The sequence below is a fragment of the Eretmochelys imbricata genome, chromosome 1, assembly GCF_965152235.1.
Source record: "Eretmochelys imbricata isolate rEreImb1 chromosome 1, rEreImb1.hap1, whole genome shotgun sequence".
NCBI classification, from domain to species: domain Eukaryota; kingdom Metazoa; phylum Chordata; order Testudines; family Cheloniidae; genus Eretmochelys; species Eretmochelys imbricata.
In genome coordinates, this window is record NC_135572.1 from 177,856,538 (window position 1) to 177,879,097 (window position 22,560).

Here is a 22,560-nt window from a genome sequence, read left to right on the forward strand (position 1 = left end):
GGATCAGTAAGAGACCAACCTCACATTACTGGTAGGGGTCACTCTGGCTGTAAACTTTTCACTGAAACAATATTTTGGTGAGGAAAAAAAACATCTTTTTTGAAAATTTCCACCAAAACACAGATTGTTTTCTGACCAACTCCAAAAAGAAGTAGTGTGTATGTGTTTGGGGAAGAGAGGATTGGGCTATCAGGGAATTTTTAATCTGAATTGTGTAAAGGGTGATCCTGATATTTTTTTTTCTTTAGAAAAAAATGGAGATTTTAAGACCTTCTGTTTTCCCATGGTTTTCCACTGTTACCGCTCTCCCCTCCCCTCGTCAACTATTTTCAGTTTAAAAGTGACTATGTGAGAGAGAGAAGGGAGCTAAAATGGATAGTGACCCCATGATTTATGAGCAGGGACAGAATAAGATGGGGTCTTTCCTAGATGGAAATACCCAGGAGAGGTATATGTGTACACAGGGTAGTTGGTATAATTCTGATGAGCGCCATCCTTATGATCACAGTTGCTGACGCTGAATGTCAACTTGTCACCCTGTACAACAGTCAGGAGTATGACAGTTTTACTGATGAGACTCTTAGAGGGCTAACTATACCCAGAAAAAGAGAATATACAAATACAGAGAAGTAAACTGCAGCTCAGTAATTATGGGTAGAAAATGTACAGATCTGTATCATCACTCAGAAAATGACCATAAGGTTAAATTGTTACGCAGATCTCAACTCCAACAGAGTTGAATGCCATAAGAGCTTCAAATCCCCTGCTTTTAAGAACACTTCATGAAAGGACATGAGTGGTGTTCAGATAACACAGAAATGGGCATGATATCCGGACATACGCAGCAAGGGTTAGTTCATCTGTCTAGTTCTTGTAAGGCACCCACCACCGTAGTATACGAGTACTTCACAAACATATGAATTTATCCTCATGGTAGCATTATCCCCATTTTATAAATCAAGCACTGTGGCATGACGAAAATAAGGATAGTATTTTCAAAGTCCTTTTCAAAAGGATGGTATTTTCAAATTCTGCTCCTTCTGAAGTAAATGAGAATTTTCCCATTAACTTCATGTAAGCTGAGTTATACCAGTGTGGCGGAGGCAAAGCAAAGCTTTTGACATGCCAGTTCTTCACACTTGTGCCAGTGGTACAAATTAGCGCAGCCCCCTTGGCTGCTGCAATGCCATGGCCAAGCAATACAGGCTTCGGGAGCTGCAACAGCTCCCTGATATCAACCCATCCCTGTACTGAGCAGAGCTCTGGCACAGGAGGGAAGTGAGTCCATGTGCGTTTAAAAATTGGGCTCCTAACTGAAAGGCTATTTTTGAAAAATGTGGATCTTACTGATTACTCTGTTTGTTTCACTTGGTTTCATAATGTTCCCGCACAGAAATAAGCTTCAAGTTCTTTATTCAGAACTCTCTCTAAAGGGCCAATCCAATTCCCAGTGAAGTCAGTGAGAAGCTTTCCACTGACTCCAGTGGGAACTGAATCTAGCCCAAACTAAAGAGCCTTGAACAGTCTTCAGCTGTGGTTCCCAGTAGGAAGGATAAACTGTATAAAGTTAATTGAACAGCTACAGTAATAGAACTGGCATTCTCCAAAGCACCTACATTGTTTAATACTCAATGTAAATGGCCTGCTTGGGATCTCCCTTACCCCAAGTGTAAATGACGATAACTCACTGAAGTCAATGTAAACTACGGATGTGAAACTGGTGTATGTGAGCTCCTATAATCATATGCATAACCTAATTCCATGCATTGTTAACAGTGTCTTTGATTCAGATTGCTTTGTCTCCAGATATACACTCATACTTTGTCCCTGTAGGCTGTGTCTGTCTCTACTTAAAAATAGCATATTATGTTCCATTCATAGGCAAAGAAATTTTAACATAAGAGATTGTATTTGTATTTGTCTTAATAATGAAAAAGAATATTGTCAATGGGCTCAATTTTTTTTGTTTATTTTGTCTTATAGCGCACAAGTAGTTTTGGAAACTTTGACCGTTTTAGGCACCATTCAGTATCAAAGCCAGATGATTCAGTTGAGGTTTGTATGTTGCAATAATCTACTTCTGTTACTCCCTCTCCCTGTGACTGTTGTGGAATATACTAGGGTTCAGTGGTGTAAAACATGCATTGGTGCACACTTGCTCACATGCGTGCTCCTGTTGAAATCAATGGGAACTACTTGTGTGACCGAGGGCTTAGCAACAAGAGTAAGGTTTGCACAATCAAGCCTTTAATATTTGGGTAGTGCAAAGGACAGGGTCATTTCTGTTTAAAAAAAAGAAAGGGCAGCAAGAACTCAGGAAAACCTACACTTCAGAGGGCTGCTTCCACAATAGTGGCCTTATGATAGCAGCCTGGAGATATGGCTTTCTGTCTTCAAGCGTGTTAGGTAAATTCCCACCACTCTCATTTGGATCAGGGACAATAAATAAGGTAAGCATAAATTGGTACAGCATTTTCTATCTCCCATTTGTGAGCACTTAAGTGAAGTGCAAGCCTGTGATGTACATACAATTCCCCAGACAGTTCTAAAGCTAGAAGAACTGCTAATAATAACTTGCATGCACCTTACCTGAGTCCAAAATATCTCTCTGCAGTCTCTCATTCCATTACATCGATTTTATTTTCATGAGTAATAATTGTTTTGGGTTTTTTTAAATTTCCAATTAGATATGTGAAGTGGAGACTGTAAGTGACATTGGAGATCTGGAACAAAATAAAATGGCAAGTAATGGAGGAAGTCTGGGAAAGAAGATGCGGGCCATTTCCCTAACCATGAAGAAAAAGATGGGTAAAAAGTACATCAAGGCACTCTCTGAGGACATGGTAACTGTGGTTCAAAAAATCTTTGGATTTGTATGATCAATTACATTAGAAATGTTGTGTGTGTTTGTTTCATTGTTTTTAGGTAGCATGTTATGAACTGGCATTGATGTACCAGAGTTCAAGTGTATATAACTTAGTGACACATATTGAATTAAAACAGTAGTTACCTCAATTATATATCAATTCTTTCCCTCCCCGCCTTTCCTCCCCTGTGTACGCATATTCTCTCTCACACTCACGGACACACGCGTGCACACAATTTCACCCACCTGGGGTCCTGGATAGAGATGAGAGTTTTATACGATTGGGAAAGGGGAGATTTTGCTTTGCCAACAGTGAAAAGATTGTGTGCACATCCATCCATGAATATGGCCATTCAAGTGAGGGGAAAGCTCCTTAAACACGCCCCACTAACTGTCCATCTGTATACGGACCAGGAAAAATCTGATCCAAAATGAGGTACATAGAAATTACCATACTGACTCAGATCAGTGGTCCATTTAGTCTTGTATCCTGTCTCTGACCAAGGCCAATACTAGATGCTTCAGAAGAATTCTCACAGTGGACATTTATGGAATAATCTGCAAGCAGGAATTCTTCTTAACCCCTGTCAGGCTTATGTCCTGAAACATGAGGGTTTATATCCCTCAGACATTTTTATCTTATCTAATGTAACTGCAGATATTCTTATTATATAAAAGAATAAATGCAAAATCATTTTTGAATCTAACTAAACCTTGTTTTTCCTTATCTTGTGGCAGTGAGTTCCACATTTTAATGACATACTGTGCATTTAAAATGTATTTCCTTTGATTAGTTTTATATTTGAGTCTCATTTTCATTAGGTGAACAGTTTGTTTTTGTATTATGAGAAAGGATAAACAGAAGTGCCACATTTATTTCTGTGTAGTTAAATCAATTCTTCATACAAAAGAAACAGATGACATATGTACCATACAATCTTCTTTTCCCCTGTAACTAATATCATTCAGTGCTTCTCCACTGATTAACTAGTGCAGGGTACAATAGAATGGTGTAACTAGCATTCTCCCTGCTGGAAACCAATCATCCTTGATTTCTATGATTTGTGTAACGTGCATCTGCATGGGAAGAGGAAGTGAGTTTCTCGAGATTAGTCCCAAACCAGGGACCCTGAGCCCACTCCACAAATGTGCTATCACCTTTGCTCCACTCTATGAGCCAAATAACGTACGTTTAACATTTTCCCTAGTTTGATGCAATATCCCAGAGGGCATATGACATCCAGGTTACATCAACATGTCACGCTAAGTTCACACTATAATGCAATACTGTAAAGAACCAGCTTCCTTTGGAAATCATCATTGTTCCATTTCGCTATTACGTCTGCTTTAAATTAAGCGGTGACTGAAGCATGGGTCATACTTTCTAATCTTTGCAAACTCTATAAGCTATGCTTTGAGAGGTAGCATTTAATAATATAACCTCTAAGGTCCAGTACCCAGGCCTTAGATGATTTTGTGAGGGAAATGGGCCTATGTTAATTTTGTAAACGCAGCATTTTTGTTATGAGACTTGAGCAGCCAACTCAGGGAGTGAGGTAGCTGATCATCCACATTCCCATCTGGAAGGTTGGCTCTGGAAAACCCTGACCTTGGTTCTAGCTGCAGTAGGCCAGTAGAGTCCAGGGTCTGGGAAAGCTCTTTGCAAGACACAGCAGTTGCAGCTAATGGTTCCCTTCCTGCTCCTATGGGCTTCCTGAGTATGTGGAAGAGGCAGCCTATTTGAATTTGGCCTCCGATGATTTTGTATTTGCCGCCCGAACTTCTAAAATTAGCAAAGATAACTTAAAAAACATGAAAGGTGAAAAACTTTGGGGTAGATTCTGGCCTCTGCTCTGGTGAGGCAAAACAGCCAGAAAGTCTCTTTTCTGGCTATCTAGGGTTTCCCCTTGATAAGTTTCAGATGGATGTAAATGTCATTGTGCCAGATTCACTACTGTTGTAGTTCCACAGAGATCAGGGATGAATTTAGCCGGCTGTCCTTTTCTGGAGGGCAGTCACTGGGGAAATTGAGCCACAGAGAGGGTAAGTGACATGTCGATGGTCACAGGGTGAGGAAGTTGTGGAGCTGGGAATTGAACCCTGAATTCCTGATTCCCAGCCCCATGGTGTAACCACGAAAAGTGCTTCCTCCCTTGTAAGGGTTGGTAGTGAAAGAAGCTTTCTTAAACTGCAAGTGTAATCATATTTTTTTTAAATCATTGTGGACGGGCAAAGTAAATGTGCACAAGATATTGCATGTCAGCTGTTCATGTAAAATCTATTTCACTGCATCTAACCACTGATTTTTATTGCTGAAGAATGAAGAAGGAAAAGAAGGCTACTCGCATAGTGACCCTGGGGATGGCACACACACGGAGAAGGTCTGCTTAAAAGCCAGTGACTCCATGGACAGTCTCTATAGTTTGAATAGTGGCCAGAGCTCTTCTAGTAAGTACAAAAAATCATAGTCCTGTTCAGTCTCTTTCTTTATTATTTATTATTGAATACACCTCGAGTTGTTGGCCCTGGGGAACAGAAATTTGATAACGCAAGGATCTTCATTCTACCAGACAAAGCTACAAGAAGATCCAATGGCTGGATGTTAAAGCTGGACAAATTCAGATTGGAAGTAATGTGCAGTTTTTTAACCTTGAGATTAATTAACCATTGGAACAATTTGCCAAGACTTTTTCTGGATTCTTCACTGGCAATTTTTAAATCAGGATGTTTTTCTGAAAGATCTGCTCTAGCTCAAACAGGAGTTGATTCAGGGAAGTCATACAGCTTGTGTTATACAGGAGGTAAGAGGTACATTAGTACAGTGGTTCCTTCTGGCTTTACCATCTGTGAATCAGAGTTTGCCCATTTGAGTAATTAGAGCCAAAATTTAACCCCACAATAATTAAACTTGAGCTTTTCAACAAGCCTGACATCCTGCCTATTGATACAACAGTCTTAAATGTCAGAGGTGGCCCTAGGCATGTCGCTGCCATGGCCCCAGCACCTGTGGAGTGGTGTTTGCAGGGTCACCAACATACGAGCCTTCTCTTAGGCTGGCTGGGAACCCACTGCCCCCAGTCTGCAGATGGGTTGGCCAAAAGGGGGTACCCAGCCTGACTCTGCTGCTCTGGAGGAGGTGGGAGAACCCAGCCAACACAAAGGCAGCAGAGGACCAAGGTCTGCCTCCTTCCCAACCCACCAAAAATCTGCTACTCCCCCCACCAGGTAGCATAAGCTGGAGGTTTGGGGAGGCATATGACTCTCCAGTGGGCCATGGGGTTCCTGTGTGGCAGCCTCCTGTAGGAGGCTATCTGATGCCATGCTGTAAGCAAACTGCTCCCCAAGGATTCCGAACTGTACATGATGATGTTGCATTGATGTCACTGCATATATAATATGATCTGAGTGGGTTCCGTAGACATAGGCCATTTGTACTTAGTGGTTAGTCTGGCTCTGGGTTGTAGCTGTGCACTTGAACAACCACATCAAGTCAAATAATTTTTATGGTCGTTTTCTCTGATGTGATTTTTGCAAATTATATGGGAGTTTACTTCCACATACTGCTGCTCTTATCTAAAAACATACTTGGATGGGATTTGGCAGAACTTGCTTCAATTTGCCTGACTTACTCTACTGATGTTTTTATTACTCAACTTGGATAAAATGACAGGTAGAAATGTAGATAAGATTACAATTTCCCGCTGTAATGCAGGTGGGTTGAGGTCCTAGTTTATAATATAATGAAATAAAGTAGTTTCTGCAGTATTTGTTTCAGTTTCTCTGAATAAACAGGACAAGTTCAGCAGATATAATTCCCTACGTTGCAGTTTTAAAATACACATTATTAATCTGCAGAGGTAATATTTCAACAAGCTTATAAGTAAAATGAGTAGTCTATTAGCATCAGCATCATAAAGGATTATTGCACAGAATAAATTAAAGATCTCCAACTTATTTTGTTTAGCCTTTCATAGTATGTTTGATTATTGAATATATTTTTCTTGGAATGTGTTAAAACTTTCTGAGTACAGTCTTTTAATTCTGTGCTTTGCATATTGGCCTCTCAATTTCTATACAAAATTGAATATCCAGTAATTCAAGGAAGGGGATTTAAATCTTCATTCTCATCTCCATTAGGTGGAGTGACTAGCTGTTCAGATGGAACCAGCAACAGGGACAGCTTTAGACTTGATGATGAAGTCCCTTACACTGGACCATTCTGTGGACGAGCCAAAGTACACACTGACTTCACACCGAGTCCTTATGATAATGACTCTCTCAAAATCAAGGTGAGACCGTCATCAAAATTGCTTTGTGCAGTAGAGATATCTGAGACATTTATTAGGTACGGGGTCTGTTCATTCATTTCTGACTTTTAAGGTATATGGCACTTTAAAACAGACACAGTCATTTTTGCAATACCTTTGTGCAGGGCTAGTTCATACAGAGTTGTCAAACCTACTATTGCAGGGACCCTGAGTCATGGGACTCCATCCTACCAAGAACCAGTTGAAATGTCAGCGTGTGATGTACTCCTCATACTCCAGCCCCATTTGGTGTGGAATAAGTGCTGCTTCACACTGACTGAGAGCTCTGTGGTGATAGTCTCCTGGGAAATCAGGATGATTCTTTAGCTTTCCAGGCTTAGCTGGCTCACAGGCTCACAGGCTCAGCCCTCATCCTCTTACACAGGAAACCTCCATCCTAAACCTCCTCCCGTAAACCACTTCAGAAGCACATACTCAAGCTATGGAAATATGCCACATTGCATTTCTCCCAATCCAGAGGGTATGGCAGAGATGTTTGCAGCAAGTGAAGCTGGAGAAGGTTGCACAATGAGCTTTTGCATTGAGGTGGGCAGAACAACAGAATAGTATTACAAGGAGCCCACGCTTTACTTGACAAGGTGCTGTCCACCTACCATCTCTTCCAAAGCCTCCCTTCTCTCCACATTCTCAGTCATTGTTCACAATGCCACCATCTTCCCAGTCATTCAGATCTCTAATCCAAGCCACATTTTTGAGTTTGCCCCCTCATCCAGGGTGTATCCAGATCTAGATTCTGTCCATTTAAAATACTGCTCCCAAAATCATCTTTCTTGATTGTTGCTTTGATTGTTACCCCTGTAAGCTACTCTCCTTCTCCCCTGCATCAAATATAAGCTTCCTTCTGTCACCTTTAAACCACCACATGACATAGTCCTGCCCAGTTTATCTGTTACTCTATTGTATCCTCAACCTCTGCCTTTACTTGGTGATTGTTTTCACCACCAGTTAGTTCATTACTTCCCCAACCACCTAAGTGTTTTTTTTCCCCTTCAAATCAGCTATTTGGCGATCAAATGGCATAACATGAGGTCATGTACATTTTTCACTTTTAAGACAGCTTGTTTTAAAGTTGTGAGCTGTCTGCTGCTTGGGGCTGAAAACTTGTGAGTACAGGCCACAGAATTTCAGCACTGTTCAATCAAAACACAAACCCTAGTTCTGAGTTGGCTTTGAACCTCAGGCTGAACCTAATCTGGATCCAGATCCAAACCCCTTCCCAATATGTAGAAATTAGACCTTTCCAAAAACATAGTGTTTTCTTTTCCTGGGGCTGGGGGTAAACATTTCCATAGCTTTCATTTCATGTGGTTTCATACTTCTGAGTTTAGTGGTCAAACAAACTCAAAACCTGGTGAAACCCTGAACTTTGCATGATTGCAAAGCAAAACTATAATTTGGCTGAAATTTACTCAAAATGTTTGCAGAATTTATAACACACATTGTAATAAATTGGGTCTCAATTTCAAGTTTGTAACAAAATCTCCAAACCCCAGATGGATCTGGAGATTTGCTGCATATGCTTTGCAAACCACTGTTTGAAATACTGTGGTAAATTCTTATTTTAAGACAAAATTATGCATATATATAATTTAACAATTAAGGTCTAGATTGTGTATTTACAAACTGCCCAGAATAAAGGAGTTTGCTCCTGGGACAGTGCATAGTTACGCTGTCCCAGGAGCAAACTGGGAAGAGAATTGTTACTCTAAGAGTATGTTTTTACTGAAGAGTTAGCTTGGGTGATCAGCACCTGAGTAAGCCTAGCCCAGGTGTGAGAGCCCTGACTGCAAAGGCTTATCTTTGTTACCGAGCCCTCACCGTTTCTCACTTGCTTATTGTTGTCTGGAGCATATCCCATGTTTTGTTTTGGGGTTTTTTTTTGTGCCAAGGTGTTCTGTGATTCTTTTTTATCAGTTGTGGGAGAACTTGTCTACCCTCTGGGGGAACTGTGGGAAAGGCATTGGAGGCCTATCAGCACTTGAGTGATTTAGCCTGAATCCTTGCCGCAAAGTGGGTGGGTTCCAGCTCAAGTTAAAGCAGAGCCTGGGTTCCAACCCCCACACAAAGATTTGTAAGCTAGTCTGGCTTAAAGCACTCCAGGTCAAGTTAGAGGTTTTTCTGTGTGAATGGTTTGGGGGCAGGGTAGGAACCTGGGCTAAAACCTGGGTAAGAGTCCAGGTTAACTGTGTAGAGGAGATATACCCTATGAATGCCCCCTTGCTCCTTGCCAAGACTCCACCCATTCTCTGTCCCTTCCTGCCCACTGTTGGCCCATCTGCATAGGAAGGAAAATAGTAGCTCCACGGAGGCCACTTCCCATCCCATATGTGCATTGTATTGCCCACACAAGCAAGAAAGGGGTCCTTTCTGCCCCCTATTCCTCTGCAAGAGTTCGTAGGGCCAGGGCCAATCTTGCCACGCATTACTCTGCAATTGTTTTCTGAAATTTTGTAAAGCAAGAAGTATTCCCTAGTTGTGGAAGGAGAGTTTCTTCACTCTCGTTAATACTCCTGAGCATTGAAGTTGCTTCTGCTTGATGTCTGTTCTTGCTCCATTGAGGTAACAGGTTACATATCACAAATCATCTTCCTCAGATGTGGTGTGCCTTTTTTTTCTCTAGAAAGGAGACATTATAGACATCATCTGCAAAACTCCCATGGGTATGTGGACAGGCATGCTGAATAACAAGGTGGGAAACTTCAAATTCATTTACGTCGATATTATTTTGGAAGCGGAAACTACACCTAGGAAGATAAAGGTGCACAGAGGGAGCAAAAGGGCCAAACCTAAAACTCTGCAGGAACTTTTGGAACGGGTCCATCTTCAGGTCAGCAAACACATTTCCAGTTTTGCGTGGAGTGTTTTGTTTCTGTGCACTTGCTCTTATTTTTACATCACAGCCAGGGCCAAAATGGCAGGCTCCAGCAGCTCAGGAAATATCTTATCAGTAGCCCAGAAGATGCTACTTCCTTCCATTACCCAACTGGTGGGTATGTGGATGTGAGGGTGGTTGTTGGCAAAATGAGGCATGAGAGTGAATTAATCCTTCATTTAATATGCCTTTTTCTTAGTTGGTAAGGTCCTTGGGGAAGAGGCAGTCTTTTTTTGGTATAGATGTGTAGTGTGCCTAGTCCAATGGGCCTCAATTTCTGGTGGGGTGTCTAGGTATTACTGCAATACAAATGATAAATAAGAATAATCACAACAATGTTATAGCACTGGTATTTGTGTGGGAATGAATCACTTCTCTCTGCAGGAATACACACACACTTAGACACTGGGACAACACACACACAGTTGAGGGCACCAGGAGTAACAATGCATTAGTCCTACAGCCATCTACGTGGTTCTCTGCATGCTCCCTCTGGCTGGCACCAGTGTAAACAAAATACCCAGCCTGCTTATGGAGCTTTGGATTTGCTCATCTCATCTTTACATGGAAGTGACACTATGTGCTGTAGCCTTGCTGTCTTTGTGCTCTCACTTTTACACAACAAATTGCTCATCAGAAGTTTTCTTTGAATTAACACACAATCATTTTGCTGCTAAATTTCCCAGCCTGTAAAAGCACATTACCGAAAAAGAATCCCTTTGTGTACTTACCTTTTGGTTTATAACAGACTGGTACTTCATCTTCTTTATGACTGGAAAATGTTTTCTGGCTGGACTCAAATTGTTTTCTGGATACATAAAATTTGAATGCTGCTTCTTAGGCTGTTTTATCAATGGAATAATTATTGTGACTCAGACATAAAATAATAATGACGGTATTTATATGACACTGCTATTTCAAAGCAGTTTGCAAACCCTAATTAATCCTCAAAACTTCCTACTGCATGTTAGTGATGTAAATATTATTGGGTCAAATGTATCCCTCACATCTGAATTTGGCCACTGATCTTCATTTTACAGATCAGGAACTTGAGATGCAGAGAGGTTGTGAATGGCCCAAGGTCACAGCCTGAGATGGCAGTGAGTTGAGACTAGAACACAGAAGCTCCTGGTTCCATCTCTAGACTTCGTTTACTCTTATAAAAGGAGAGGAAAAATATGCTCAGAAAGTATGTTACATTAAAATTAAAAAGGGGACACAAGCTACAAAGGTCAGACCCAAATCCAAACATTTACAAAGTTTAGGGGTGAATGAATCTGGAGTTTTGGTTTCTCCTATTTTGGTTTGTCCTGTTTGGGCCAGGCACTGAAATTTGGGGGAATTGGAATGAAGGGGTTTGGTTCAAGTCCATCTCAATGGAAACTCTCTCTCAGTGTCTTGAAATATTATTTTTCCCCCTGACCTGTTATTGAATCATATTCTTGGTTCTGTGTCAGTGTTGCCCTTCCAGGCAATCCAACTTTAATTTAACAATAACTAATTAGAAAATATAAAGGACAATAATGCACTTAATTTCATTCTGTGACCTTTAGAATGGCTTATTTTATGCAGTAGACACTAAGCAATGCCTGTTATGGGTATGCGCTGCAGTTTCCAGCAGTCCACTGACGAAAATGGAAAACCTTTAGTTTCCAACAGGAACACCACACAAAGACTTCTATGAAACAATTCTCATGTTCCTCAAGTTAACATGGGAATGTTACAGACACTGGGCCAGATCCTCAGGTGCTGTAAATCAGATTCAATGGAGATATTCTGATTTACACCAGCTGAGGATCTGGCCCTCTGGATAGCAGTAGATTAAACAATGTTGCAGTTCAGCTACATAAACCCAATCTGAATGTAAAGTATTAGTATATCTGAGGTACACTGAGACACATTGCAGGGTGTCTCATGTTAGGGGCAGGACAAGGGCGGGAACACTAACTTGACAGCTCTCTTTAATACAAGCCCAGAGGCAATGTTACTGATTGAGAGACTTGGTGCTCCAGGAGTCATGATGACTTTTGTCTGCACTTCCGCCAAAAAAATGAAAAAGAGAAATTGTGGTTATATCTCTAACTGAACCTGCTAATTGCTTACTAAAGGAATTGTTTGCTTTTCCTTTTGTAGGAATACTCATCAACCCTCTTGCTAAATGGTTATGAGACTTTGGAGGATTTAAAGGAGCTACAGGAGAGCCATTTGATTGAACTAAATATTACAAACCCAGAAGACAGGGCAAGGTTACTCTCTGCAGTTGAGAATCTACAGGACTATGAAAGTAAGTGTGTAAACTTACATTCAATGTTATGTTCTCATTTTAATTGGAAACACAGACACATTTAAAATAATGGTGACTTCTGCTGAGGTCCACAAATTAGATTTTTTCCTCAAATAGGAAAAATTCCTGAAAAATTATCTCAGGTTTATCTCCAATTTAAGTTTGAACAGAGACTGGGAATGGCTCGGTCATTACACTAATTGAATCTATTTTCCCATGTTAAGTATCCTCACACCTTCATGTCAACTGTCCGAAATGGGGCATCTTGATTATCACTTCAAAAGTTTTTTTTCCCCTGCTGATAATAGTTCCTCTTAATTAATTAGCCTCTTACAGTTGGTATGGGTACTTCCACCTTTTCATGTTCTCTGTATGTGTAAATATCTTCTTACTATATGTTCCATTCTATGCATCCGATGAAGTGGATTGTAGCCCACGAAAGCTTAGGCCCAAATAAATTGGTTAGTCTCTAAGGTGCCACAAGTCCTCCTGTTCTTTTTTCTGATACAGACTAACACGGCTGCTACTCTGAAACCAGTACATTTCTAGGTTGCTAACTGATCATGCTGCACATTCTGTATATTTTAGCCTACACATTTTACATCAACAATTAACAAACAAAACAGGAACAGAAAATGCCAAGGTTATATTTTTACAAAGATTTTTTTATTGGTGCAAAGTATGAGTAATTTTAACAGGTTTCTGTAGTCATGAAATACTGTTCCGGTATGGTGTAATTATGATTTACTGTTTTTAATACTGAAGCGATAGCAAGCATTGCAGGCAGCCTTAACTATCTAAACTCTTTAACAGTCAGACATCAGTTAGTCTTTTAATCACTTGATGTTCTTCATGTTCCCATGCCAGCAAAAGTGCAAGGATCAGGGAAGAGTGTCCTTAACCTGACACAGCCTTTTCATATTCTTTTCATTAAACCTTGATTAATTAATCTTTGCCATCCATGTGTGGTCCCTACCCTCTGCCAGCATGGGTTTATGCCATTGTTTTTCAGGCAGAATAGTATACTTGAGGATATTTGTGCAGAAGTTTAACAATTGAAATACTTGTAACTATTCTGTAAATAATAAGTCTTGTAATGTGTTCCTTGTTTCAAGGCTACTGATGATGTTGGAGTATTAGATCCATGGATGACATGAATAATTGCTTCACCTCAGCTGTGAATACATGAGTATTTCAGTTCAGTCAAACACTGTTCTCAAAAAGCAGAATAGTGAATGGGCCTCAATTTAAGCATGTGCTTAATTATAAAGCTTTTATTAAGTCCCAGAGATGTCAATAGGACTTATGTATGATTAACTTTAAGCACACATTCAAGGAAAATGCTTTCCTGAATCAGGAGCATGGTGATGAAGCTGACCTTAACTGATTGCCATAGCACAGTAGTATTTGTCAGCGGATTGATGAGGAGAGAAGTAATGTGCAAGGGTTGACATGACACTCTAAAGTACAAAGATGTTAAAAACTAAAATTGATACAACTGCATAGAGGAATATAAATAAGCCATTCGGTCAAGTAGTTAAAACAAAAGAAGGGGAGCCAAGATGATCTTGGGGTTAAGTCCAGCCTGAGCATCTGACTCAACGTGTGACCTTGGCCAGTTCATTTGACCTCCTTGTGTTTCAGTCAATCCAACTGGAAAATTGGGTTGCAAAAACTGGACACCATTGTTATAACTGAACTTACATATATATGTGGTCATGAGCTGAAATCCTGGCCCCACTGATAGTCAATAGGAATTTTTCTAAAGCATACATTTAATTGTTTTCCTGAATCAGGGTTTTAGATTATAAACTCTTTTATGAAGGGATGTATCCTTTCAATAGTTCTGTAAAGTTCCATGCACATCTACAGACCCACCGAAATAGTGGTAGTAACAATAATTTCCAAGAGCTAACAAGTGGAAAAACCGCATATGCATCACAAATTCATTGTCAAAGACCTAAGGCCTAATATTTCTTCAATACTCTTAGTCTAATCCTATAGTTTAAAATAGCATTAAAACATTGGTTTTTGAACTGTGTGATGCAATAAGGTTATCGGGAGCCTCAAGGTGGGGTGCAGGGCTGGGACCAGCTGGGTGTCTGAACCAGGGCAGGGCAGCAGTGGAGAGAATGCACAGGGAGGGCACAACAAAAAGAAAAAGTTTGGAAAAAGTCTGTATTGGAATACGTGTCAAAATTCTGCATACTTGGACTCCTCTAACCTTATCTTAGACAGCTCTGACTGAAAGCTACATATCTGAAATGAAACAATTTACTGTAGAAAAAATAACACGCCTTCCATTTGTCGATCAGATAGTGAGGCCTGATGAATCTGCAACACTTAACAGTAGTTGATCTTTATCTATTCCTTTTCCTGTACAATGTATCCTTCACTGACATCCAGGTTAACCCCACAGACTTACCTTCAATGATAAAGAGCTTGACAGTGTATCCAGGTGGTTAAGAACAAGTAGGTGTAAAAGTCAAAAGTTAAAAATAAATATAGCTTTTGTTTGTGAAGTAGGAGAACTTGACATTTACCCTGAATCCATATATATTTATAATGCTCAATATTCTGTTGAGGCAGCTTTTGTATTTACTGCATGATAGTCAGAGTAGGCTGAAAATTTTCTATCAATTTTTTTCAGACAAAATTGGCCTGTTTTTCCTGAAGAAAATATTTGTTTTGTTTGAAACTTTCTGTTTTTTCAATGAAAAACAGAAAAATTAATATTTTTATTTTTTTCAGACAACAAACACTGGAACATTTTCTAAATCTTCTTTTTCCACAGAAAATACCATTTTTTTGACCAGCAATAATGATATAGTTGTGACACTGAAGTTCAGTGCTCCACCACTTCAGAGTCCCATTCTGTCTTTGTAGTGATTTAGTTTTTAGCTTATTTATCTCAGATTGATTTTGCTACAGAAAAAGTGTGTGCATATACTCTGCTTTCTAGAAAGTTACAGAGTTTACCCAAGACTACCATATATTCACATCACACAATAATTCAAAAGCCAGAGAAAAAAATGTATACATAGTCCTCTTACAGAAGTTTCAGCTCCTGCCATTTTTGGTCCAAATGTGATATGTCATTGTGACACCATGATGGGAAGACACAAATGCAAAAAAACCCCACAACAGATCCAGTTGTGCACAAGAAGTTATACTATTCAGATGAACATAGTTAAAAAGTCATCTTTAAATGAAAAGGAAACAAATAGGATGACCAAAAAAATGGAATTAAAAAAATCCAGCAATAACGGTCTCTTCCTGCTCACTTTAAGAAAGAAAGAAAGAAAGAAAGAAAGAAAGAAAGAAAGAAAGAAAGAAAGAAAGAAAGAAAAAGACAAAGCTTCCTCTTTCACCTCAATGATGTAAACAGAATTAACACTTTTTTAGGTCACTGCTTGATGGGACAGAGAGATGATTCTACAGAAGCTGATAAAAGCACTTGCAAGTGGTATTATAACTGATCACGGGATTACAGTTGAGGAATAGGAAGACATTCTGAGTTCAGCATCTAAGGAAGGGTTCATACAGTAACTTGCTGAATTCTGTAAGCACACAGTGACCAAGCAGACATGTTTTTTGCTGGCATTGGCTGAAATATAGCATGAGCTAATAGAAAAACTAGGTTAGGCATCACATATTTATCCTCGATTATTGTGATTAACCAATAATAATAATAATTAATAATGCTGATATAACTCCATTTAAGTAACTGGAGGTACTCCAGAAATTAACTTGGCCCAATATATTACCAAAAATTTTCCCTACAAAAAGAGGTGAAATTTCATATGACAAACCATCCTCTGTAAGGTGGGGAGAGGATGAAATAGTAACAGACACTGCCAAATCTGACCAAAGGTGCACCTTTTTAACAGTGAGGGTAGTTAACCATTAATTTTCATAGGGAAATGGTGGATTCTCCATCACTTGAAGTCTTTAAATTAAGAATGGATAGCTTTCTAAAAAGATAATCTGTACCTCAAAAGAGGTTATGGTCTTGATGCAGACGTGTTATGCAGGAGTTTCAGGGTAGATGATTACAATTCGAGCTGGTTGGAGATACTTTGATGGTACCATATTGTGTTAGAATACACAATTCTTTGAAAACTGAAATGCTTTGTGAAATCAGGTTGATTTTGCCAGAACTTTAGTTAGGAGAAAAGAAAAAGAAAAAAGTTCCAACAATGCCAAAGTGTCCAGTTTTTACATTTTTTGGAATGAAATATTGTGATTGTTTTGAAATGACTATCTATGAATCTTCCTTGAATGCCTGCCTTTTCCAGGGAGGGTTTTGCATCCAAAGCCATAATTCTTCCTGGTGCAGCAGCAACGCACACTGTAAATATAATCTGGACCCCAGCCTCCTGGTAGACATACGGTAGATAAGACCATTCTGTAAATGCACATAATCTACTCTACTTCCAATACACAGGATGCATGTTCACTATAAAGCTGTCATCATTAGCAAATGTATTAATTGAGAACAAAACTGATTTTTACATATAAGAATTTCAGAATAACTCTCTTATGACTATTCCTCTTTCCCCTTTTGCTCTCCTGATGGCTTTGTTTGACTTGTATGTAAATGTGCTTTTCTTTGTCTTTGGTCACACCTTACCTAATTTACATCAGAGACACAGACAAGTAGGCAGAACCACATTCCTTGTGTATCTTAATCCTGCTGACACATGTTTAGAACACAATTCTAGCACGTATTGATAAGCCTTTGTACACACCCCATGCATATGCCATGCAATGATTTTAAGACCAGTGTGTTACCAGTTCATATATGATACCTTATATGACAGCTTTTAGATACAGAATGCCAACAGTGTGTTTGGTGTAGTATGTCAGGCCTGATACGAGTTGCTGATAGAGTAGTGAACCACCTCTGTGTCAAATATAAATCAAATTCATGGCATTTTGGTATGTTCAGTGAGATGCCAGGTTGGGATCAGTTGATGTTCTTCCTGTTGAGGCTGTATGTCTTTTTTCTATTCACTGGCAGATTATTCATTATAGCGCAAGTGCTAAATAAGGACAAATGTTTTGAAAGAAAAATTTGCTTCTGTTTAATTTTCAATGGCATGAATGGGGGGATTTTCAACGGCATGAATGGGAGTTGTGTGACTAACTGCCCTTTGTGCCTTTGAAAATCTCTCTCGTCCTTTATTTATGTATGGCCAGATTTTCAGAAATGCTGAGCACCAGCAGCTCTCACTGAAAAGCTATGGTCCAGATTTTTAAAGGTATTTAGTCCTTGCTGCACTCAGCATTGCAAAGCCCAAGTCTCATTTTCAAAAGGGATTTTGAATTTCAATGAGATTTAGGCTCAGTGCCTAAGTCCCATTGAAATCCAAAGTGCCTAAGTCCCTTTTGAAAATGAGACTGAAGTGCCTACCCCAGTTAGGCTTTGCAATGCTGAGTACAGCAACACCTACACATCTTTAAAAATCTGATCCTTATTGCTTTTGAAAAGCTGGCCACTTCATTTTGGTACCAAAATGGGAACTGAGCTCTTTGGCAAATCTGGCCGTCTTTGTGGGCGCTTTTGAAAATCTTGCAGTTGTATGGCATGGTTAACATACCCAGTACTGTAAATAAATACACTAAGGCTTTGTCTGCACTGGCAAGTGAAGAATAAAACTTTTATCATTCAGAGGTGTTAAAAAAACACTCACACCCCAAAAGACAAGAGTTTTGTCGAGGAGAAGCACCGGGATAAACAGCGCTTTGTCGTCAGGAGTGCTCTCCTGCCAACAAAGCTACCACTGCTCGCTGGGGGTGGAAGTTTTTTGTCGGCCGGAGAGTTGTCTCCCACCAACAAACAGCAGCTACACTGCGCATTTGTTAGCGGCACGGCTGTAGTGACACAGCTGTGAGCTAAAAGCTGCGTAGTGTAGACACAGCCTAAATCCAGCGGCTACACTACAGTACACATCAATCACAGAAGGTTGAGGGCACATTGAAAACTGGAACGTTAGATGATACTGAATTGGTCTTTAAAAGGGTTTTGAAAGTGAGGGAAGGGGAAGAGTCAGGCATATAGGCCCCAGCATTGCAATGCACTTTGCACAAGCAGACCCTTGAACCAATACACAGTCCTTTTGTCTTCTTTGGGGTTCAGGTATCCACCTGTGAGCAATGTATTGCAGGATCGTGTTGATGTTGAGTGGGCTACAGTGGCTGTTGACATCCTGTAGCGATAACGATCAATCCTTTGATTTCTAAGGCTTCAATTTCTAACAGATATAAGGTACAGCGCTAATAGATCGGCAGTTTGCCAATTCAGTTTCTGCAGTGCTCCAAGAACAATCTTGTAATCATCTAAGTGTTGGTCGGGGGGGTTCATAACATTTTCATTTTCATTTTTTACAGCTGAACAAGAACATGAAAATGAGCAACAGACCCTGACCTTAAGGCCCGATCTCAGCTTTAACAAGTCAGAGGTAAATGACTGTCCGAGAGACTCTGGATGTTACATCTTATCGGAAAATTCAGATAATGGCAAAGAAGAGCTAGATCCAGAAAACCTATCTGACGTGCTACAGACAATCACCATCACTGAGACCAACTGATATATGTGCTTTTCTGCAGCTTTGCAGACAGGACTATCAGATACGTTAAGCTAACTTGCTAGTATGGCAGCACAATAATAGGTTGCAAATATTCTCAACATCGAAAGCACTCTTAGGGTTTCCAGCTGAAGTACAATATTTTTGACTTTATTCAATATATGGACACTGTGTACCTGAATCTTGGTTGACGAAAATAATGTCCATACTTTCCTTGTTTATTAATTCTTGAACAGTTGACTGAAGGGAAAATAAATAACTGCTATATATATAGATATAGATATAAAATCATTTTCTATTAAAAGAACAGGGAGTTATTTTTAGGCATTGGCACATAGTTCTGGATATGTTATCTTCTGAAACATTCTGAAATATTGTAAATAGTGTACATATTTATTTTAAAAGCTAAATATTAATTATTGTCCTTTTTTATCTTCTGAGGAATGTTTCTCTGATATTTGTACAAAACAGACTTTTCACCAGTACACCAGCATAATAAAAAGGTGATTAGGGTTGATATTCTACAGTACTATGAAAAATACTGGGTCTGACTCACATTTACATTAAAGCTGCTTTACACCACTCTGCTGTGTAATGTGGGCATAAAGGAAATTTCAGCCACTTGAAGGCCTCTTTACATTACCATGGTGCAAAGGGGCCTTAGTGTAAATGAGAATCCGGCCCTCTGTCTTCAGTAGCCTTTAGGAGCGACTTGCAGTTTGAATTTTGTACACATTTATCTTTTTATTACTATTTACAGTCTTTCTAAATATTGTGAAATGAAAGCGAGAGCTATTAGCAATTAACTGATATCCACAACTGAGCTTTCATTATTATTTTTGGTGAAACTCCTTCCTTCTGCGCTTAGCATGAAATTTGTCAGTAGAAATACTTGTTTGTATGCAAAAGCCAATAGCTAATACATTGGTATATATTATCAGTGTACTCCATACAACAGCTAATCATCATTTCCCCATGTATTTTACACTAGAATATACCTTTTATTTGCTTTTCCCCTCTTCTTGAAGTACTTCCTTTGACAATAAACAGAACTATGTGATTGAGACTCTTAAAAACTTTTTAATGTGGACACTAACTTTTCAAAGACTGTATGTTCATAATGGTAACATAATATATGAGACATCTACTGAGTATTTTTTATCATGCATAATCTGTATAAAATTAATGTAGTGACTTCCTCTCTCACCTGTTAGTCACACATTTTCATAAATTATATCTATGTTGAATAGTTTCCACTAGCTTGCTGACATTTTTTTTAAAATCACCCTTCAGAAGAGACCAAGTCTGGAAAGTTTCTCAAAAAGAGAATTTCCGAGGAAGTTATGAACAAGTGAAAATGGGAATTTACAATGAAAACTGTTTTGACAGCCTTCTCTCTACCTGTCACTAAATGCCATAGTGCAATGGGTGTGTTCATGTTGGCCTCAGAACCATAAGGTGTGGTTCTACTCTGAAAAGTTACTTTGTGAACACGGCATTGTGGGATTCCATACTCTCTGTATGTTAATGACTTCCATATCAAATATGCTGTGTTCACAAGGAGCAAGATAGGCTTAGGTTGTGTTTTCTTGTTAACTTCCAGCCCTGCAGACTGGAGCTGGCATCTGTATGTCAGGCTAAGTGGGTTCTCATATAACTACGGAAAAAGGATCTGCAATTAGAACTCACTTAACAAGACTTTGATGATGCATGAGCCAAAATGGAATTTCTTTTAGGGCATCTCTACACAAAAACTTGCACCAGCTTCACTAAATCAGTTTCCTAATGTATTTCTAATGAGTTATTTCAGTAAACATCTGTATACGGACACATACGGTACCGACATGAGCTAAATCAATGGTAGCAACTTTTGTTCCAGAGAAGCATGTTCAGGTGACAGCCAGGTAAGATCTCTAGGATAGCCTATGCGTGAGTGATTAGAGTCCACAAAGGCAGGCATATAGAGTGACACACATGTTCTGTGGGATATCTAATTGTATGGATTTATAGGAAGAGAGAGGACTCGTTTAATCAGTTACAGTGACACAGTTAGGTGTGGCTGTGTGTTTAGCAAAATATCCACCTGCCCGTTTTTTTACAGGAACCAACCCATGCACCAGATTCAGTTGATGGCAAGGGGGGTGGACAGTTATAATTGACAGACTGACTATTAGCCACTCATTAAAAGTGTGGATGTGAACTGTGTGTTTAGCTGTTTGTGTCCCAAACCAGTTAGAAACACAGTCAGTATCTGCCCAAATCGTTGTGTGTGCTGGAAAATGTGTCAAAGTAACTAAATTTATTTAAGCCATTTGCAACTTCCTGTGAAGGCTAAATGATTACATCTCACATTGAGAAATTTCCGCTCGCTCAAGCAATTCTGAGAAAAATGATGAGGAAATTGTACACCACAAAGCTTAAAAAAATCAGGTTACGGGCAACACGCATGTACAGCCTTCTTGCACCTCACAGCAATTCTGTTAATTGCCCTGAGCGTGGATTAAACCAGGAGTCCTTACTCAAGCAATCGCCTATTGGCTTCAATGTTGTCTTGTCTAAATATGGCCTAGGTAAAAAATGAGCTGCCCCAGTGGTAGCAATGTTGAGAAATTTTAAGAAAAGACTCATGTCAACTTGAGGAGGTTCCAAAGGCTGCCAGGAAGGTCGGGGGAGGGGAGCATGCTGCGGAAGCCCTCCCTTTCACTCCTTCGGGGCCGTTTTATGCTCTATTTCACTTATTGACGCCTCTGTGCCTCATAATTGAGGGAGTGTAGGATCCTCAGTCCTAGTCAGACAAAATGGGGAGCTCTACATTTCCCTTCATTGCAGGGTGTGTGGGAAGGAGCAAAACAAAGTAGAAATAGTTGAAGAGGCCCTGGATTTCACAGTGCAGAGTCATGGATGATACCAATGCAGAAGTCAGTGTTACTTTTAGCAGCATTGCCTTCTGCTCATCACTTTCCTCCGATCAAACGGGGAGAGAAGTATTTCACAGTCAGAGGAGTCAACAGAAACAGGACTTCTATGGGAGCTGTGCTTCTTAGGTGAAGGCTGGCCAGTGGCCACACAGCACCATAGGAGGAACCAACGTGTCACATAGAGGCCCTAAAAACCCACAGAGATTGGCCTGCACGACCTTGGAATCTACTCCCTGACTTCTCCTTTTGTTATAAATCTCTTGAAACTCAATGGGCCTGATTTGCCAATGCTTGGTTCCGTGCACATTCAATTAGCCGTGTACAAAGTGGGTGTAAACCACTGTAGGCAGTGTAGGTGACTGCAGAATTCTGATCTAGGAGCATTTTCTTCTGACTTTGCCCAGGTGACTACACAAGGTACAAGATAGAGGAGAGTTTGTAATTCATCGATTCCCTCTCTTTTTTATGAGATGTAATATAAATGATTGGCTTTCAGTGATGTTCCAGAATGGGGCAAAGTTGACATAAAGAGCAAGCTGAGGTTTCCTTTAGTAATGTGTATTCATTTTAAAAAAAAAAGGAGGGGGTGGGGGAGAAGGGTTCCAAACAGGTTGCTGTGGTATTGTAGTCAGACTTGGGGACTGAAATGTAAACAATATTTGTGTATTGTGCAGCTATAATTATTGACTGAAGTGGATTTTG

General features: G+C 39.7%; 1 protein-coding gene across 2 annotated transcripts in view; it reads left to right on the forward strand.

The window, feature by feature from the left end:
- The window catches only part of SAMSN1 (SAM domain, SH3 domain and nuclear localization signals 1), a 37,897-nt gene extending 17,705 nt beyond the window's left edge, over window positions 1-20,192 (forward strand). The window contains exons 2-8 of one of the 2 annotated variants that reach the window (XM_077819926.1): window positions 1,984-2,055; window positions 2,688-2,843; window positions 5,185-5,314; window positions 7,004-7,155; window positions 9,815-10,021; window positions 12,200-12,350; window positions 18,744-20,192. In XM_077819926.1, coding sequence (XP_077676052.1) covers window positions 1,984-2,055; window positions 2,688-2,843; window positions 5,185-5,314; window positions 7,004-7,155; window positions 9,815-10,021; window positions 12,200-12,350; window positions 18,744-18,943 — 1,068 coding nt within the window. In that variant the 3' untranslated portion in view covers window positions 18,944-20,192. The remainder of the gene's footprint in view (window positions 1-1,983; window positions 2,056-2,687; window positions 2,844-5,184; window positions 5,315-7,003; window positions 7,156-9,814; window positions 10,022-12,199; window positions 12,351-18,743) is intronic. The other variant, XM_077819931.1, reaches the window with a different exon arrangement.
- Window positions 20,193-22,560: the final 2,368 nt, after the last annotated feature.